The sequence below is a fragment of the Panthera onca genome, chromosome D2 (genome assembly GCF_046562875.1).
Source record: "Panthera onca isolate mPanOnc1 chromosome D2, mPanOnc1 haplotype 2, whole genome shotgun sequence".
NCBI lineage: Eukaryota > Metazoa > Chordata > Mammalia > Carnivora > Felidae > Panthera > Panthera onca.
Genome location: NC_138349.1, coordinates 65,654,612 through 65,669,902, shown reverse-complemented (window position 1 = coordinate 65,669,902; position 15,291 = coordinate 65,654,612). Strand labels below are relative to the sequence as shown.

General features: G+C 37.6%; 1 protein-coding gene across 33 annotated transcripts in view; it reads right to left on the bottom strand.

The window, feature by feature from the left end:
• The window catches only part of ANK3 (ankyrin 3), a 687,918-nt gene that overhangs the window by 225,825 nt on the left and 446,802 nt on the right, over nucleotides 1-15,291 (bottom strand). For all 33 annotated transcript variants that reach the window (XM_060642689.3, XM_060642719.3, XM_060642717.3 and 30 more), the window contains 3 exons: nucleotides 2,663-2,764; nucleotides 2,175-2,273; nucleotides 1,863-1,961 (listed from right to left, as the gene is read on the bottom strand). In XM_060642689.3, the coding sequence (XP_060498672.2) occupies nucleotides 1,863-1,961; nucleotides 2,175-2,273; nucleotides 2,663-2,764 (300 nt within the window). The remainder of the gene's footprint in view (nucleotides 1-1,862; nucleotides 1,962-2,174; nucleotides 2,274-2,662; nucleotides 2,765-15,291) is intronic.

Below are 15,291 nucleotides of genomic sequence, written 5' to 3'. Positions count from 1 at the left end.
TGCTTAAGTAACAAGACAGTCTTTTTGCAAATGTATTTTGCAAACCAAAGACCTCACCTAATTTTTGGAGGGGAGGGTAATTTAATCTTTGATTAAATCATTAAACCATTTGATTTCAACTCATTCTCACTTGAAACACTTATCAGAGAATCATCCTAATTCTTCACACATTGCCAGAAAAAAACACAACCCACAGCTGTGCAGCCAGTGTTCCCCCATGCCATCCCCCTAACTTCATGCAATCCTGTGTCTTGCAAAACTTGCTGTTTTGTTCCATAATCAATTTGTTCAATATCCAACCTCCTGGAGTTCACACTGACACACAAGGGTAGATGAAAGCATCCAACTAGAAGGAACGTTTGAGCAAGGGCCAGTTTTAAAAATGGTCAGGTCCTTAGTGAATATTTCTGTTATGATGATGTTTGCTTTTCTATACAATCTTATTTCTGTGGGAACTCAAATAATGAAAATTTTAGATTATGAGGACCAATTTTTAAACCTATTTTAAAGTAATTTTTTTAGACTGAAAGTCTACCAAACGGTAATATACTTGTGTTCTTTTTAGAACTTCATGCAAGACTCAGAGCACACAGGAGGACCTACTAAATAAATTATTAATGTATATCCAATACAAAGAATCTGGAATTTTTAGTTTAGGAAATTTTAAAGTTTATTCTGTGTGTTTTTTTATTTTAATCTGTTTCACAGAACAACAAGAAGGCCTTAGTTACTAAACAGGAATTAAGCAGTGTCTTCCCATTTTCAGCTATATAAAGCACTGAGATATTATGAACTATTAAGAGCATTTCCTCATTTACAGGAACTCTCATTTCCTTTGTAAGTTAATAAATACTGAGGCTGGACCTAAGCTAGCATGATAAAATAGTAAAAGACCCTACATTACAAACATTCCCTAAATATTTGTGTCTATGACTACCAGTCATACAGTTTCATAAATGGATAACTTTTTAATTTTTTATTATTTTTTAATTTAAATTTTAGTTACTTAACATACAGTGCAATTTGGTTTCAGGAGTAGAAATCAGTGATTCATCACTTACATATAACAGTGCTTATCACAAGAGCCTCCTTAGTACCCATCACCCATTTACCCCCACTCACCTCCCTCCATCAACCCACAGTTTGTTCTCTATTGTTAAGAGTCTCTTATAGTTTGTTTTTCTCTCTTCTCTTTTCCCCCACCTTCCCACATATTCATCTGTTTTGTTTCTTAAATTCCACACATGAGTGAAATCATATGGTATCTGTCTTTCCCTGATTGACTTATTTCACTTAGCAAATACATTCTAGCTCCATCCATGTTTTTGCAAATGGCAAGTTTCATTCCTTTTGATGGCTGAGAAATATTCCATTGTAAATATATACCACATCTTCTTTATCTGTTCATCAGTTGATGGACATTTGGGCTCTCTCCATAGTTTGGTTATTGTTGATAATGCTGCTATAAACATTGGGGTGCATGTACCCCTTCAAATCTGTATTTTTGCACCCTTTAGGTAAATACTTAATAGTGCAATTGCTGGATCATAGGGTAGTTCTAGTTTTAGTTTTTCTGAGGAACCTCCATACTGTTCTCCAGAGTGGCTTCACCAGTTTGCATTACCACCAACAGTGCAAGAGGGTTCCCTTTCTAGATGGATGACTTTTAAAAATCTCTCTCACATAAATATATTGCAAATGAGGATATATATGAATTTAAATAATCTGCAACAACATAACTGTTCATTGAATATAACTCTTAGGAATTATATTCTCAGAGGATACATATGCCAAGCAAGGACTTGACCCAAGCATTTATAAATTATAACAAAATTTATTGGCAATAGAGTTGGTAGGTTTACCTGAGATTGTGCATTGACATTGGCTCCATTTGTGACCAAGACTTTTACCACTTCTGCTTGCCCAGCCAAAGATGCTATATGCAAGGCTGTGTTTCCTTTCTGTAAAATGAAAAGATACATCACTCACCCTCTTTACCTCTTTGTTTCAACATTTTATAAAATATGGAATCCTTCTATGTTTCTAAGTTCCCCAAAGAGAACATGGTTGGTTGATAAGTATCTCATGAGAAGTTTGCCCTGATTCTTATCAAAGGCTGAATCCTTACTGAATCTGTCAATTGACATAAAAACCATTAAATATGTGATACTGACCTTTGTAGCTGCATCCACATTGGCTTCTCTCTGTAGCAGTTCAGAAACAACTTCTACATGGCCTTCTTTAGAAGCAAGATGGAGCGCGTTCAATCCATTCTGATTAAGAATGAAGGGAAAACTTTACTCAGCAGGTTGAGAATAGAGCAGCAAACAGTCTACTTAGAACTCTGAAGATAATATCCCACCAACAATCACTTGTATGTGTGCAGTATAGAATCTTGAATTAGGAATAAAGGTACTTGAAAATTAGGCAGGTTGTTCTGGTATCATTTTTTGCTAAATTTTGCATACCTACATGTGTGAATGCCCCTTTAACAAAGCAGAGTAATTTGAAAATCTGACTGATGATGTTTAGCCAGAAAAAAGAAAAAAGGCAAGAAAGAGAAAGTCCTGGTAACAACTAAGGAAAGATTCAAGGAGTTTATAGTCTGGATTTTTTAAAATTTTAACTAGAAAATTAAACAGCAACAAAAACCACAACTAACCTGATTGCAAATGTTTATGTCAACCCCATTTTTTATGTAGTCAAGGGCCTTTTCAAGGTGTCCAGCTCGAGCTGCTCTTAAGTAACTTGCATTGGCATCAGACTAAAAGAAAAAAGAAAAACATTTTGATGAAATGAAACCCATATACATGTTAGAGCAATTCAGCTTATAGTCCAAACTAAAAAGATTTTTACAGTCAATATTTTTAAATTGAACTATTGTATTTCTAACATGAAAATACTCTAAAAAGTCTTTGTGAAATCACCAGGAAAAGGATAAATTCTTGAAAAGTTAGTTTCAAGTATACAAAGTTACCCTTTGTGTGATGTCATAACTGAGAAAATTTCCCATAATATGTAGGTGTCTTCAATCAACATACAATTCCTAGGGACTAAAGAGAAATCCTATAACTTCCTGGTGGTTTCATTATGAAAATCTCATTATTCTATTTTACAGAAATTTAACATCTATTCCATTCTTTCATATTTAACTGTCCCCACCAATTTTTCAATTCATAGGTTCACAAATATGTTTAATGTTATTATACTAGTTTAATTTGTAGGATGTTCTCTTGGATTTTCCCACAGCACAAAGCCATGTGTTAGAACATAGAATGTTTCTGAAAAGCATTTATAAATTTCCGTACAAATTGTGAAGAGTACTTTCCATATATTTTCAAGCAAGCTAAGGCTACCACCTAAGAAAACCCTATTAGGAACATTAGCAAGAGCAAATAAATAAATACCTATAAACTGGAAAGCAACAAAAACCAAATCTGTAATGCATTCACCAAAATTACAACTCTGCCTTTCTGCTAAACACTAGTACTTCTGATTGTGGGGTTGAAACCACCTATACCAGTGAACCTTTAATGGAAAGAAGACAGGGAGATGAAAGAATTCAAAGTTGGGTCTGCACAACTTGTAAAGGAGTCTTGCTCAGTGTAGAACAACATAGAAGCAGGTTTTCCTGAAAGGGTAGCCAAAAACATCTCATCATTGGTTATCAATGCCATCATGTGGGGGTATGGCTGAAATAACAGAGGAAATTGTCTTCTTTCAGCCATTTGGCGAATACCTTCAAAGCCCCTGTTCACAGGCCACCTCATCTGGAAAGACTTCCCAGACCTCCCAGTCAGAGATTAATTGCTTGGTGCTCACAAAGCATGAATTTTGTTGACTCCTCTAGGTATTTCTCACACAGCATTATAGTTTTTGGTATACCTGTCCTTCTTCCTCCCTAAATTGTAAGTCCCTTAAGAATAAGCAGAGGTAGCCTTGATCAAGGGGTAGGCAATACAGAAAGCTGACAAGATGCCAATCTTTGAGGAGTGCTACTTCATCCTTGGAAATGTAATTGTGATAAAGGAAATTCCATTCTCAGAAGAGTCTTTGGTTCTGGTGTGGGTCAATTTAGTTAGGATTCGATTTGCTCAGGTCTTCAAAGGATAGGCCACTATTTCTATGTGTTCCACCCTCCTCATTTATAGCAGTACACCTCTCCCTGAAGAAGTATTTCTTTGTCTAAATCATGCCTTCCCAATCTCAGCATTATTGGCATTTTTTAAAGAAAGATGTTATTTTATTTTATGTAATCTCTATCCCCAACATGGGGCTGAAACCCACAACCTCAAGAGTTGCACACTCCACCAACTCAGCCAACCACCCACCCCCACTGGCATTTTGATCCAAGGAATTCTTTGATGTGGGAGATGGTCTTGTTTGGTGTCGATGTTTATTAGCATCCCTGGCCTCTAACAACTATCACCTATTTGTGACTACTAAAAATATATCCTGAATTGCCAAATTTCCCTTGGCAGTTGGGGAAGAGGGATTTTCCCAGCTGAGAACCACTGCTCTAAATAAAGAGAAAACCAATTTATTTACAGATTGTAGGCCTGCCTGAGTTACCACATGCCTTGACCTACTGCAGGCCAGTGACTGTATGTATAACATACATTTTTGTGTTTCCCCTGCAATTAGAAGCATCCTGGCACACAGCAGGTGCCTAAAAATGGTTTTGTGAATGAATGAATCAACAAATAAGTAAACTGTATGGAAATAACTGTACTAATTAAAATATTGCCTGCAACAATACAGGAAGTTTTATTTGTAACAGCAGCAGCAGCTATCTAAATGGAGAACCTGCTAGAATACAAAGCTGACTGCCAAAGATGATAAACTAAGCCATTGAGTTGGTATCTGGGAACACACGTAGCTATTGCTAAAATAAAATTGGGATGTGAGTCAAGCATCCAAATCATTTAATCAGAACTGAGGGTTAAGTAAGAGGAGGATAAGAGATATGGCTTCAAATTAGACAAAGTACAAACCAAAAGTTTGAAGGAATTTCAAGAAAAATAAAATACAGTTTTTAAAGAGGTTTGCTACTTTGAGATGGTTGGGGGCACGGTTGTCTGGTTTCAAGTCCAGTTAGAAATAAATTAGCTATGCGAGGATGGCTCATTGTACCGTAAAACATCATCTTCTTTGTGCCTGCTCAATGACTTATCAGCGAATTTGCCCAGAAGGGCTCTGAGGCTGTTCTGGGAACAAATGACATCAGTATTGGATGTTTCAACTGCCAAGATAACAACTGTGAGTTAAGTATCCCCAATTCTGACTCTGAGTGCATAAAAACAGCTACTAAAGAAGTTCAAACAGAGGTATCATAATTCAAGGAAAGCCTCTGAGTTGATTCCATATCTGAAAAGTTTTGACAACTGTATATACTGCCCATTTTCCTCTCCGAAATTTTCTCACCAGAATCTCTAAAGCAAAACAAAATACAACAATAAAAAAAATTCTAATCCAGTGCTTCTCTACCTATTTGGAGTTCAGATTCTTTTGAGACTAACAAAAGTTGCAAAGAAATCCCTTTCTTTCAACAACTGTACATATATGCACACATACACCAAATCTGCACATACACACCAAACCTGTGCGTGCACACAAAATTTGCACACTGATTTCATGTGGCTCGGGATTGCCAACCCTGCTCACGGATGCATGTTTAAGAACATGTTTAACATGAATCCATGAGCAGTAGATAAATGATTAAGAGTTTTCCGGTGGATACCTTCACTGTATATGTCTCACCAGTGACCCTAGTATCAAATAATTCTCTAAGGTAGCTAATTTATCACCTGAGAACTTTAAGAAAAAGAGAAGAAACAAAAAAAGTTATTTTCTTCCCTTTTCTCAGCCCTCTGTTATGCACAGGCATGCTTAACACACTGATACAGAACAGTCAGCTACTTTATACTTCCAAGAAAAAGTATGGGCAATAAAGAAGGAAGAAAATACAAAGAAAAAGCAAGAGGAAGAAAATGAAGCCTGCCTTGAAGAAAAATGACAACTTAGGGAGTGTGGTTATTCTTGCCTTCAGAAGAAGAACCAAGAAGATCCTCCTTTTATTCTCAACCACCTTCAAACAATGCAGCCCTGTCTTCCACAAATATTTGCTGAACATGGATGGGGCACTAGTCAAGGCTGACATCTGGCTGCACAGAGGTGAGCGAAACAGACTGGCACCAGTGAAGGCTCGCTTTCACCTCCCTCTTACACTTTATCAAATCATGTTGCTTAAAGGCAGGGTAAATAATGGATTCTTCCCTATTTTTTTTTTTCAAATTCTATCCCTAGTACCTATATGATGCTCTTTATTTCCTTAATGCTAAAAATATATAATATTTTGTATTTGGCTCAATAGCAATGTGTTGTGTCTCTGAGCTGTCATTTCATCAAAAACTTGGGAGTCACTCTTTACACAGACTACAGCCTGGGTTTTAGTCCTAAGGATGCTATCAAAACAACACCTCTTAAAGCCAGTTGTAGACAAAGCCCTATGAAAGGAAATCAGCTCTCATGAGAAGGTAAGCTCTGCCACGTGAAAGTCAAACAGAGGAGATCATTGCCTAGTGAGTCAGTTGGCACAAAATTAATATAAGCAGGTCAGTCAGCATTTTTTCCTGTAGATGATCAAAATCTGTAGGAAGAATCTGGAAAATGATAACGTCTTTCATCACCATTTCATGTCTTGTCTACTTAGTCATTTTACTAGACAGGAAAGAAATACGAACCACGTGTGTTTTTCAAGGAAACAGCTTCAAGGGTAGAGTCAAGTATTATTATGGATTAATCTAATAACTCAGCATTTCCACCTATACTGGCATATTGATATTTTCAGCAGAAAGCAGTGATTGGAATGAATAAGCATTTCCTGAGTGCCAACATCAGTAATAAACTAATACTTCATACCTCTGACTATATGCTAGACACTATTACAAGTACTTACATTAACTTCATTATATTAGTCACTTACTACAGTATGTATTAATTGCATGAATCCTTACATTAGTTTAGTCCTTATAATATTTACATGAAGTAGTGTAGTGAATTGTGTCTCTCCAAAATTCACATCCACTTGGAACCCCAGAAGATGGCAACGGACACAGGACATGGATATAGGATCTTTGCACAAATAATTAGTTAAGATGAGGTCAGACTGGATTTGAATGGGCCCTAAATCAATGACTGATGGTTTTAGAAGAAGAGAAAATATGTAAATATCAAATCACTATATTGTACACCTCAAACTAATATAATGGTATATGTCAACTATATCTCAAAAAAAAAAAAAAGACAAGACACACAGATACATAAGAGAGAACATGTAAAGATGCAGGAAGAGGCTGGAGTTAAGCTGACACAAGATAAAGAGTGCCAGGTGGGGCACCTGGGTGGCTCAGTTTGTTAAGTGTTTGACTTCAGCTCAGGTCATGATCTAATGGTTTGTGAGTTCGAGCCCCACATCAGCTCTGTGCTGTGCCCCCACCTCCCACTCTCATACTCTCTCAAATATAAATACACATTAACAACAACAACAACAAAATGCCAGGAACCACCAGAAACTGGAAGACACAAGGAAGAATTATCCACTCAAGCCTTTGGAGGAAGTGTGGCCTTGTGGACACCTTGATTTTGGACTTCCGGCCTCCAGAACTGTGAGTGAGTAAGTTTCTATTGCCATAAGCCACTGAGTTTGTGGTGGTTTGTTATGGCAGCCCTAAGCAACTGATACAAATAAGAACAATTACTAGCTCCATTTTATAGATGAAGAAACTGAGCTATAGAAAGGATGAATGACTTTCCCAGGGACACACAGCTTATGAGTGGCAGAAATACAAACCCAGACAGTCTAACTCCAGAGTCTAGGCTGTTAATCACTAGCTTGAGAAAGGGCTTAATAAATGTTTGCTCCATAGTTTATGCTTGCGAACTCTTGGTTCATTCATTCATCTTCCATCCATCCATCAGCCCATCCAACCATTAAATTAACTATGTAAGTACTTTCAGGTATATCCTCTCTAGACCACAATTCCTTTAATGAGTTTAGTTGAAGCCTCAAGATCAGGCTGACAGTGGACTGGCAGAAGAAATGTAGATTGGAGGCTCAGTGAGTATGTAATAGAGCTGTGCTCCATTGCTTCTAAACCTCAGGGAGCAATGTCTGAGAACTGTTAATACCTGATCTACCAATTCTTGAATCTTTTTCTTTTATCTCATCTTCCCAACTATCTGGGAACTGTATGAAGGGTAAGAGCATCCTTCCTGTAAGCTTCAGGGTCCTTTTCTCTACTGGTGTCCTGCCCTCTGCTTACCTACATACTCAGGTGTTTCTTAAACAACTTAAAAACAAAGCAAAAAACTTTCCCCCACATTTCTACCTAGCACTCCCTGCAAATGATGATCTCCTCTATTTCTCTACTGCTGTTAGCCTGCACCCTAGCTACTCCACTTATTAGAGGTAAGTTTTATCAAGTAACTTTGGCAAGCTTCTTACGTGCGCCTCCAGTTTCTCAGCTGTCAAATGGGCATAAAATAATCTAGTATCAGAATGAAATTAGCTTGTTTATATTAGGTGCTTAGTGTGAGTGCATAGCAAGCATTCAATAAATGATTATAACTTTATTTTGGTGAGTGTGATGCTAAGTGAAATAAGCCATACAGAGAAAGACAGATGCCATATGTTTTCACTCTTATGTGGATCCTGAGAAACTTAACAGAAACCCATGGGGGAGGGGAAGGAAAAAAAAAAGAGGTTAGAGTGGGAGAGATCCAAAGCATAAGAGACTCTTAAAAACTGAGAACAAACTGAGGGTTGATGGGGGGTGGGAGGGAGGGTAGGGTAGGTGATGGGCATTGAAGAGGGCATCTTTTGGGATGAGCACTGGGTGTTGTATGGAAACCAATTTGACAACAAATTTCATATATTAAAAAAAAATCACCCTATTAGCATCAAACATGTTCAAGGCTTGGTCTGGGTTAGTCTCACTGCTTCTATATCCTTAACACTAATTCATATTTGAGTTCTTGGCAATATGGCTTATCTGGTTCATCAGTCAAGCCTCTCTGCACAAAATCACTGATGACCTTCCAATCATAGAATCCCATTGCTTAAACGTTAGCTCTGCCTTTTCTTAATGTAAAACCATTTGACATTACTGACCCCCTTCTCTTTCTTGAAAGTCTTCCCCTTAGTTTCCCTCATGTCTTTGTTCACTCTTTTTTGTTCCTTACTGTCCCAACCCATCACTAAAAAATGGGTGTTTCCTATTTTCAGAACTCATATTTCTTTCCCCCCTGTGCTCGTTCCCAAAGTGACCTCATCACTACCGTGGTTTCCACCATTCTCTTGAAGCCTAACATTCTGCATGTACATTGCACCCATTGGATCCCAAAACATTTCCACTTCCATGTCCCCCAATTCCCTGACCTTCACTGCAACAACAAACATTATAATGTATAATCAATGTATAAAGCATCTGCTACAGCAACTAGGTACTAATGTCAGAGATGTGAATCATAAATTCCTTTCATTTTCTTATTTGTATTTAAAGGTCCCAAGATTTCCAAGCCACTCAGGCATACAACTTTGGTGTGAATCTTTTTTTTTTTTAATTGAGGTATGATTGACATATAACAATCATATTTACTTTCAGGTACACAATGTACTGACTTGATATTTGTATATATTGTAAAATGATCATCACAATAGGTCTAGTTAACATTTGTCACCATAAATAGCTACAGATCGTGTGTGTACGTGTGTGTGATGCGAAGTGTGAATCTTTGATTACTTACTTATTTCTTCTTTAGTCTCTCCCTCAAACTCTCTTCTAGAAAATTATGTGTATGTTTCTTATCAAACATTCTGCCTCCAGGGACTTTTACAGTGTTTATCCTCCTTTTACAAAGCACTTATCATAATGTACATCATACATACAAAAGAATGCCTGAAGCATATATGAACAGCTTAAAGAAAAATAATGGAAGAAACAGCCGCATGCCCAGTAAACTCAAAAATGAAAGTTACAAGCACTCCATAGACTTCCAATGAGCCCTTCTTTGACTGGCTCTCCAAAGGCATCCTCTGTTCTAGTTAATCATTCTCAACATCTATGTAAACCTCCCCAACCTAAATGTTATGTAGTGGACTGTCTTTGCACTCTCTGTAAATGGAATCATACATTATGGATCTTTCTGTGACATGCTTCCTTTGTCTAATGTTGTCTTAGAGTCATTCACGCTGACATGTATAACTGCAGCCGATTTATCACTGTGGCTGCAGAAGATTCCATTATGTGATTGTAACACAATCTATTTATCCACTGTGGAGTTGATGAACGTTTGAGTTGTTTCCAGTTTGGGTCTACTATGAACAGGGTTGCCATGAACATTCTGGCTCTAATCTTGGTGCAAACAGGCAAGGATTTTTAAAGTACATACCTACTATCATAAACGCTGTGTCACTTGGTATGTGCTAACTCAACTGTACCAGTGAATGGAAAATTGTTTTTCAAAGTGATTGTACCAATTTACACTTTCTGTGGTTTGTGATTATTGATCATGATTTCATATTCCTTAGAAATTAATCTTTGGGAATTCTTTCGGGCCTGGGTTAAGGATGCCATACTCCAAAAACGAATTTAACATTGCTTCTTCCAGTTGCTTAGAGGCACTATCAACCCAAGATTATTTTTAAAATAAATGTTTGCCTTGAGAGTTTTTTTTGGTTTTGTTTTAAAGACTACACAAATAAATTTAGATTTCAAGCTGGTATGGATATGAGGGATTCCTTGTGGTTACAAATTCTCAGGGAAGATTTTTTTTTTCCCTTCCAGCTGGTGACAAATTGAGACAGGCAAGTTTTTGCTACTCTTTTTATGTGGTGGATTTATTTCCTGTCCACCCCTGTATTGGGAGCCAACCCCTTTGGAGCCCTGTTTATTAGGGGATCTCTTATTAGACTGCCCACTTGGGCATGTTCTAGGCTTTGTCTCCTGGGCCCTGTGTCTATGTAGACAAGTAAAACTGGTTCTTGCTTTCATGTCATTTTTACCTCTATAGATCCCTTACTTTTGTGCCAGTTTACAAGTGTACTTCAAAGGACTTATTTTTATCATTATCCTAACATTTTAGCTTTCCTTACAGCTGGGAATATGCTTAACCTTTTCTTTTTTTTTTTTTCTATTCACCCTGTTCTAATTGCCCAGTTCAGGCCCTAGCCATGTGATGCTCAGATCATTCTGAAAACCTCTAAGAGGCTGTAGCCAGTACACTATCCCTAGGTGAATATTCCAGGAGCACCGAACACTGTTCAGGAGCTCACTGAGGAGCCACTGAGGGTTCTGAGAAAATCATGACAAAAACAGTAAGTGCAATTTAGTGAATGCCTACTATAGGTCAGACTCCACTAAGCATTTTACATATGTAATTTTTACACATGCATTGTTAGTGTTTATTTCTTAAAAATTCAATCAAGATAGGAACCTGCATTGCAGATGTGAAAAAATGAGTTTCATGAAAGTAAGTGGCTTGCCCAAGGTCACACAGCTAATAAGTAAGCAGCAAGGATTGAAAGCCATAAGTATTTGATAAAAACCCAGGCTCCTTCCTCAATACCAGTGGTTCCGTGGGGCCCTAGCAGACAAACTAAGATCAAGAGTGAGGCGGAGTAAGCTGATTTCCTTATGCCTATTTGCAGTTTCACCCCAAGTAGATACGCTAGTATCTGCTTTTTATGTTGATGTTTGATGGCAAGCTTCATTTGTAAAAATGTTTCTGCTTTTAAATCACAGTATTCAATTGCTATTTCATAGCCTCCAAGGCCCTTTAAATCCTGACGCAAACAAACACTTCCAACCCAAACCAAAAACACAAATACTGATCTTGACAGCAATCTAGACAGCTTTTCATTTCTCCCACTTATTATTTCTAGACAGGCCCCATAATATCCTGTCACTGTGATGTCATCCAGGACATCTCTCTGCTGACTACTAGACCTCACTCCCTCTCCCCTGTCAATAGGTCTAGTAACTAAGTCCTAGGACCAGTTCAACTGTCACTTCATCTGTGCAATTTTCTCCCCAAATACCAGATATGACACCCCTCCCCTGCCCTTGGGACTCCTACAGCATGTGCTCTGTTTTGCTCAGGATCCAGTGAGTCTATCAAGATGGACAGTAATGTCTTTTTGGGCAGGTGCTTGTCTTATTCAGGACAGAGTTCTACCTAACAGAATCCCAGTACATGCTGAACCAAGAAAATGCTGATCCCTTGCATGGTCCAATGCTCTAATCATTCCTCAAGAAGCGAAATCCTACAGAAACTTAATTAGGAACCAAAAAAGTCTGCTCTTCCTTGCTGTTTCTCCATTTCACCAAAGAAAGGTAAGAGTCCAGGGACAGACTTAGGGGTTCTTCCACACTTGAAGAGAAGATAAAAGGGGTGATGCTCAGCGAGTCTGAGATTACTCTGGTTTCCCAATTCACCTTAGGCAAAGCACCTTATTTTTGTGATGCTTGCTGGGATCACCTGTGGAGCAATGTATCTGCTTCAGTAATAACTGTCAGAAAGTGTATGCAGGTGAGGCCTGCAGTCTATTGTGTTTTATGAATCAGGAGGTCTTTAAGTGTTCTGATACCTAATAACATGGTATTGTAACTAACAGTGATTGGACACTTCTAATATGTGGGGCATTTTCTGTAGATCACCCCAAATTCATTCTCATAGGTCTGTGAAGTCTGTGTTACTATCATCTCTATTTACAGATGAAAAAGGTTAGATAATTTACCCAAGGGCAGTTTTCTAGAAACTTGCAGAAGCAAGATTTGAATTCACGTCTACCTGGTTTTAGAACTCTGCCCTTATTCCCAATTCTAATGCTTCCTTGGCTAAATGCTCCGGAATAATATAAAAGAACTCATGTTCCTTGAGTAAAGAAGGAGAAAAAGAGCGGCAACATTTATTTAGAGTCATTGGAGTGACAGGTACTCTGCTAGAACTTTCCAGATATTGCTGGAATGTGGTCATTGTTCTCGTCACCAATAAAGGGGTTCTTTTCACACCTTTTGTCCAACACAGAATGACTCCCAAATAGATACCCCTACTCCTACTGGTAGTCAGTTGTGGTTTTCTTCTAACATGTTTAGACCAGTGGTCCTGGTTGTTGTAATTACATAATTTAATTAGGTATTATTTAAACTTCAAAACAATGCAGAGAAAGGATACTTTTATGAAAACTAAGTTAAATACTTTGGAAAGACATAGTAGAAAGAAGTTCCTAAAAATATTCCTGCTAAATCAGATAGGAATGAGAGGATTGAAGGGGCTAAAATAAAAATCAGAAAAATCCAGAAAGATTCTATACTCAGATTACTTCACAGATTACTTTAATCTCTAGCTTTCCATTAAAGAGATGAAAAGTGGGACTCCTAGAAAGAGCATTTATGGTATGGAAGGCCAACGAGAATTATAGTTGGGGATCCATACTCTGAGAAAAGTCTTCATCTTTAAATCCATGTTGGGCAAATGGATGCACATGTATGTGATTTAAGGTAACACTCAAATATTTACCAAATATATGTACCTTTTAGTGTTCTTGGCTATGAATCATTTTTTTAAATTAACCAAATAATTACTGATATAAATTTTGCTATATAAAAGGCCATCTGTTAACCTTGTTTTCTGCTTCTCAAGAAGTTAATTTCAAGAAGATTGTAAGACACCTCTAACAAAACTTCTTCTAATAAAAACATGCAGAAGAATGATCTGGATGGCCAGATCTAACAGACCTGTTGCCTGGTCATACCTCAGAAAATATGGCCCAGGAAGAGCAGCAATTTTTTAGTTTTCTCACATTGGATGCACCAATTCAAATGTGAATGCCAACCAGCATATCTATGCAGACATATCAGAAAATAAATAAATCTGTTTAGTTAAATCTACATTCTCAACCTCACTATGGTGTTGTGTAGATCATGAATTCACAAGTCTGGGTCTTCAAGAAATAAATATTATATCTCTTCTAACTAGTAAAACAAATCTTCAAAGTGAGTATTACATTATTTATTCCATCAAGAGGATTAAGGATGCATATTCAATACAGGGTTCAATATCTGGCAGTTAAGCAGTGATATCTACTTGGCCTCAACCTTGAGGATACAGTTATTGCTTTCAATGATGTTATAATCTAGCTGTGAAGGCTGGAGACAGCAGGTGGAATGAGAATTTAAGGTAGAAGATCCTAAAGAAGATGATGAAGTCTATAGATGCTATTGAGAAGAACCATTTCTGCACACTGAATATGGCTGGAAAACAACTAAGAAGAGAGGCAGGAATTCTAGAGGGGACCAAGTCAGTGGAGAAAAGAAGGAAGGAAAAATGGGCAGAGATATGGAAATGGGGAGGTTTCAGGAATGGTAAATAGACAATCTATTGAAAAGGGGAGGCCCCTAGAGTGATTGGTAAAGGAGAAGTTCACGGAAGGTTTGGAATGGCATTTGAATTTGATTTAACTTCATCGCAAAGCTATCAGAACACAGTGCAGGGTTTTGATGAGTGAGAAGAAAGTTTTAAATCTATGTTTTAGCCTACTTAGTTGACAGCAGCTTCATGTAGAAGAAAATGGAGACAAAAAGAGCTATAGGTCACTGGTTGTTAATTTATTATGCCTCAAGGATCTCCAGAGGAAGACTTACACAAACAAGCAAACGAATGAGACACTCAGACCCTACCCCCAGACATTCAATTGGTCTGAGATGAGACATTTTAATAAACACAGCTCAAATGATTTTAATGTGCAACCAGACGTGAGCACCACGGAATTAGGTGAGAGTAAAAATACAGCTCTATGTGACAGAGAAAGACAATTACCATATGATTTCACTTACATGTAACATCTAAAGAACAAATGAACAAAGAAACAAACAAAAACCAGACTCTTAAATGAGGAGAACAAACTGGTGGTTGCCAGAGGGGAGGGGTGGGGGGAGATGGCTGAAATAGAGAAAGAGGAAAAAGAGGTGCAAACTTCCACTTGTAGAGTAAATAAGTCATGGAGGTGAAAAGCAAAGTAGGAAATATGGTCAATGATATTGTAATCCCACTGTATGACGACAGATGGTGACTATACTTATCTTGGTGAGCAAAGCATAAGGTATAGAATTGTTGAATCACTATGGTGTACACTTAAAGCTAATGAAACATTGTATGTTAATTACATTGCCATAAAAAATAAACAAATATGGCTGTATGTGATATGGATACTTTGGGGGGATAGCAGGG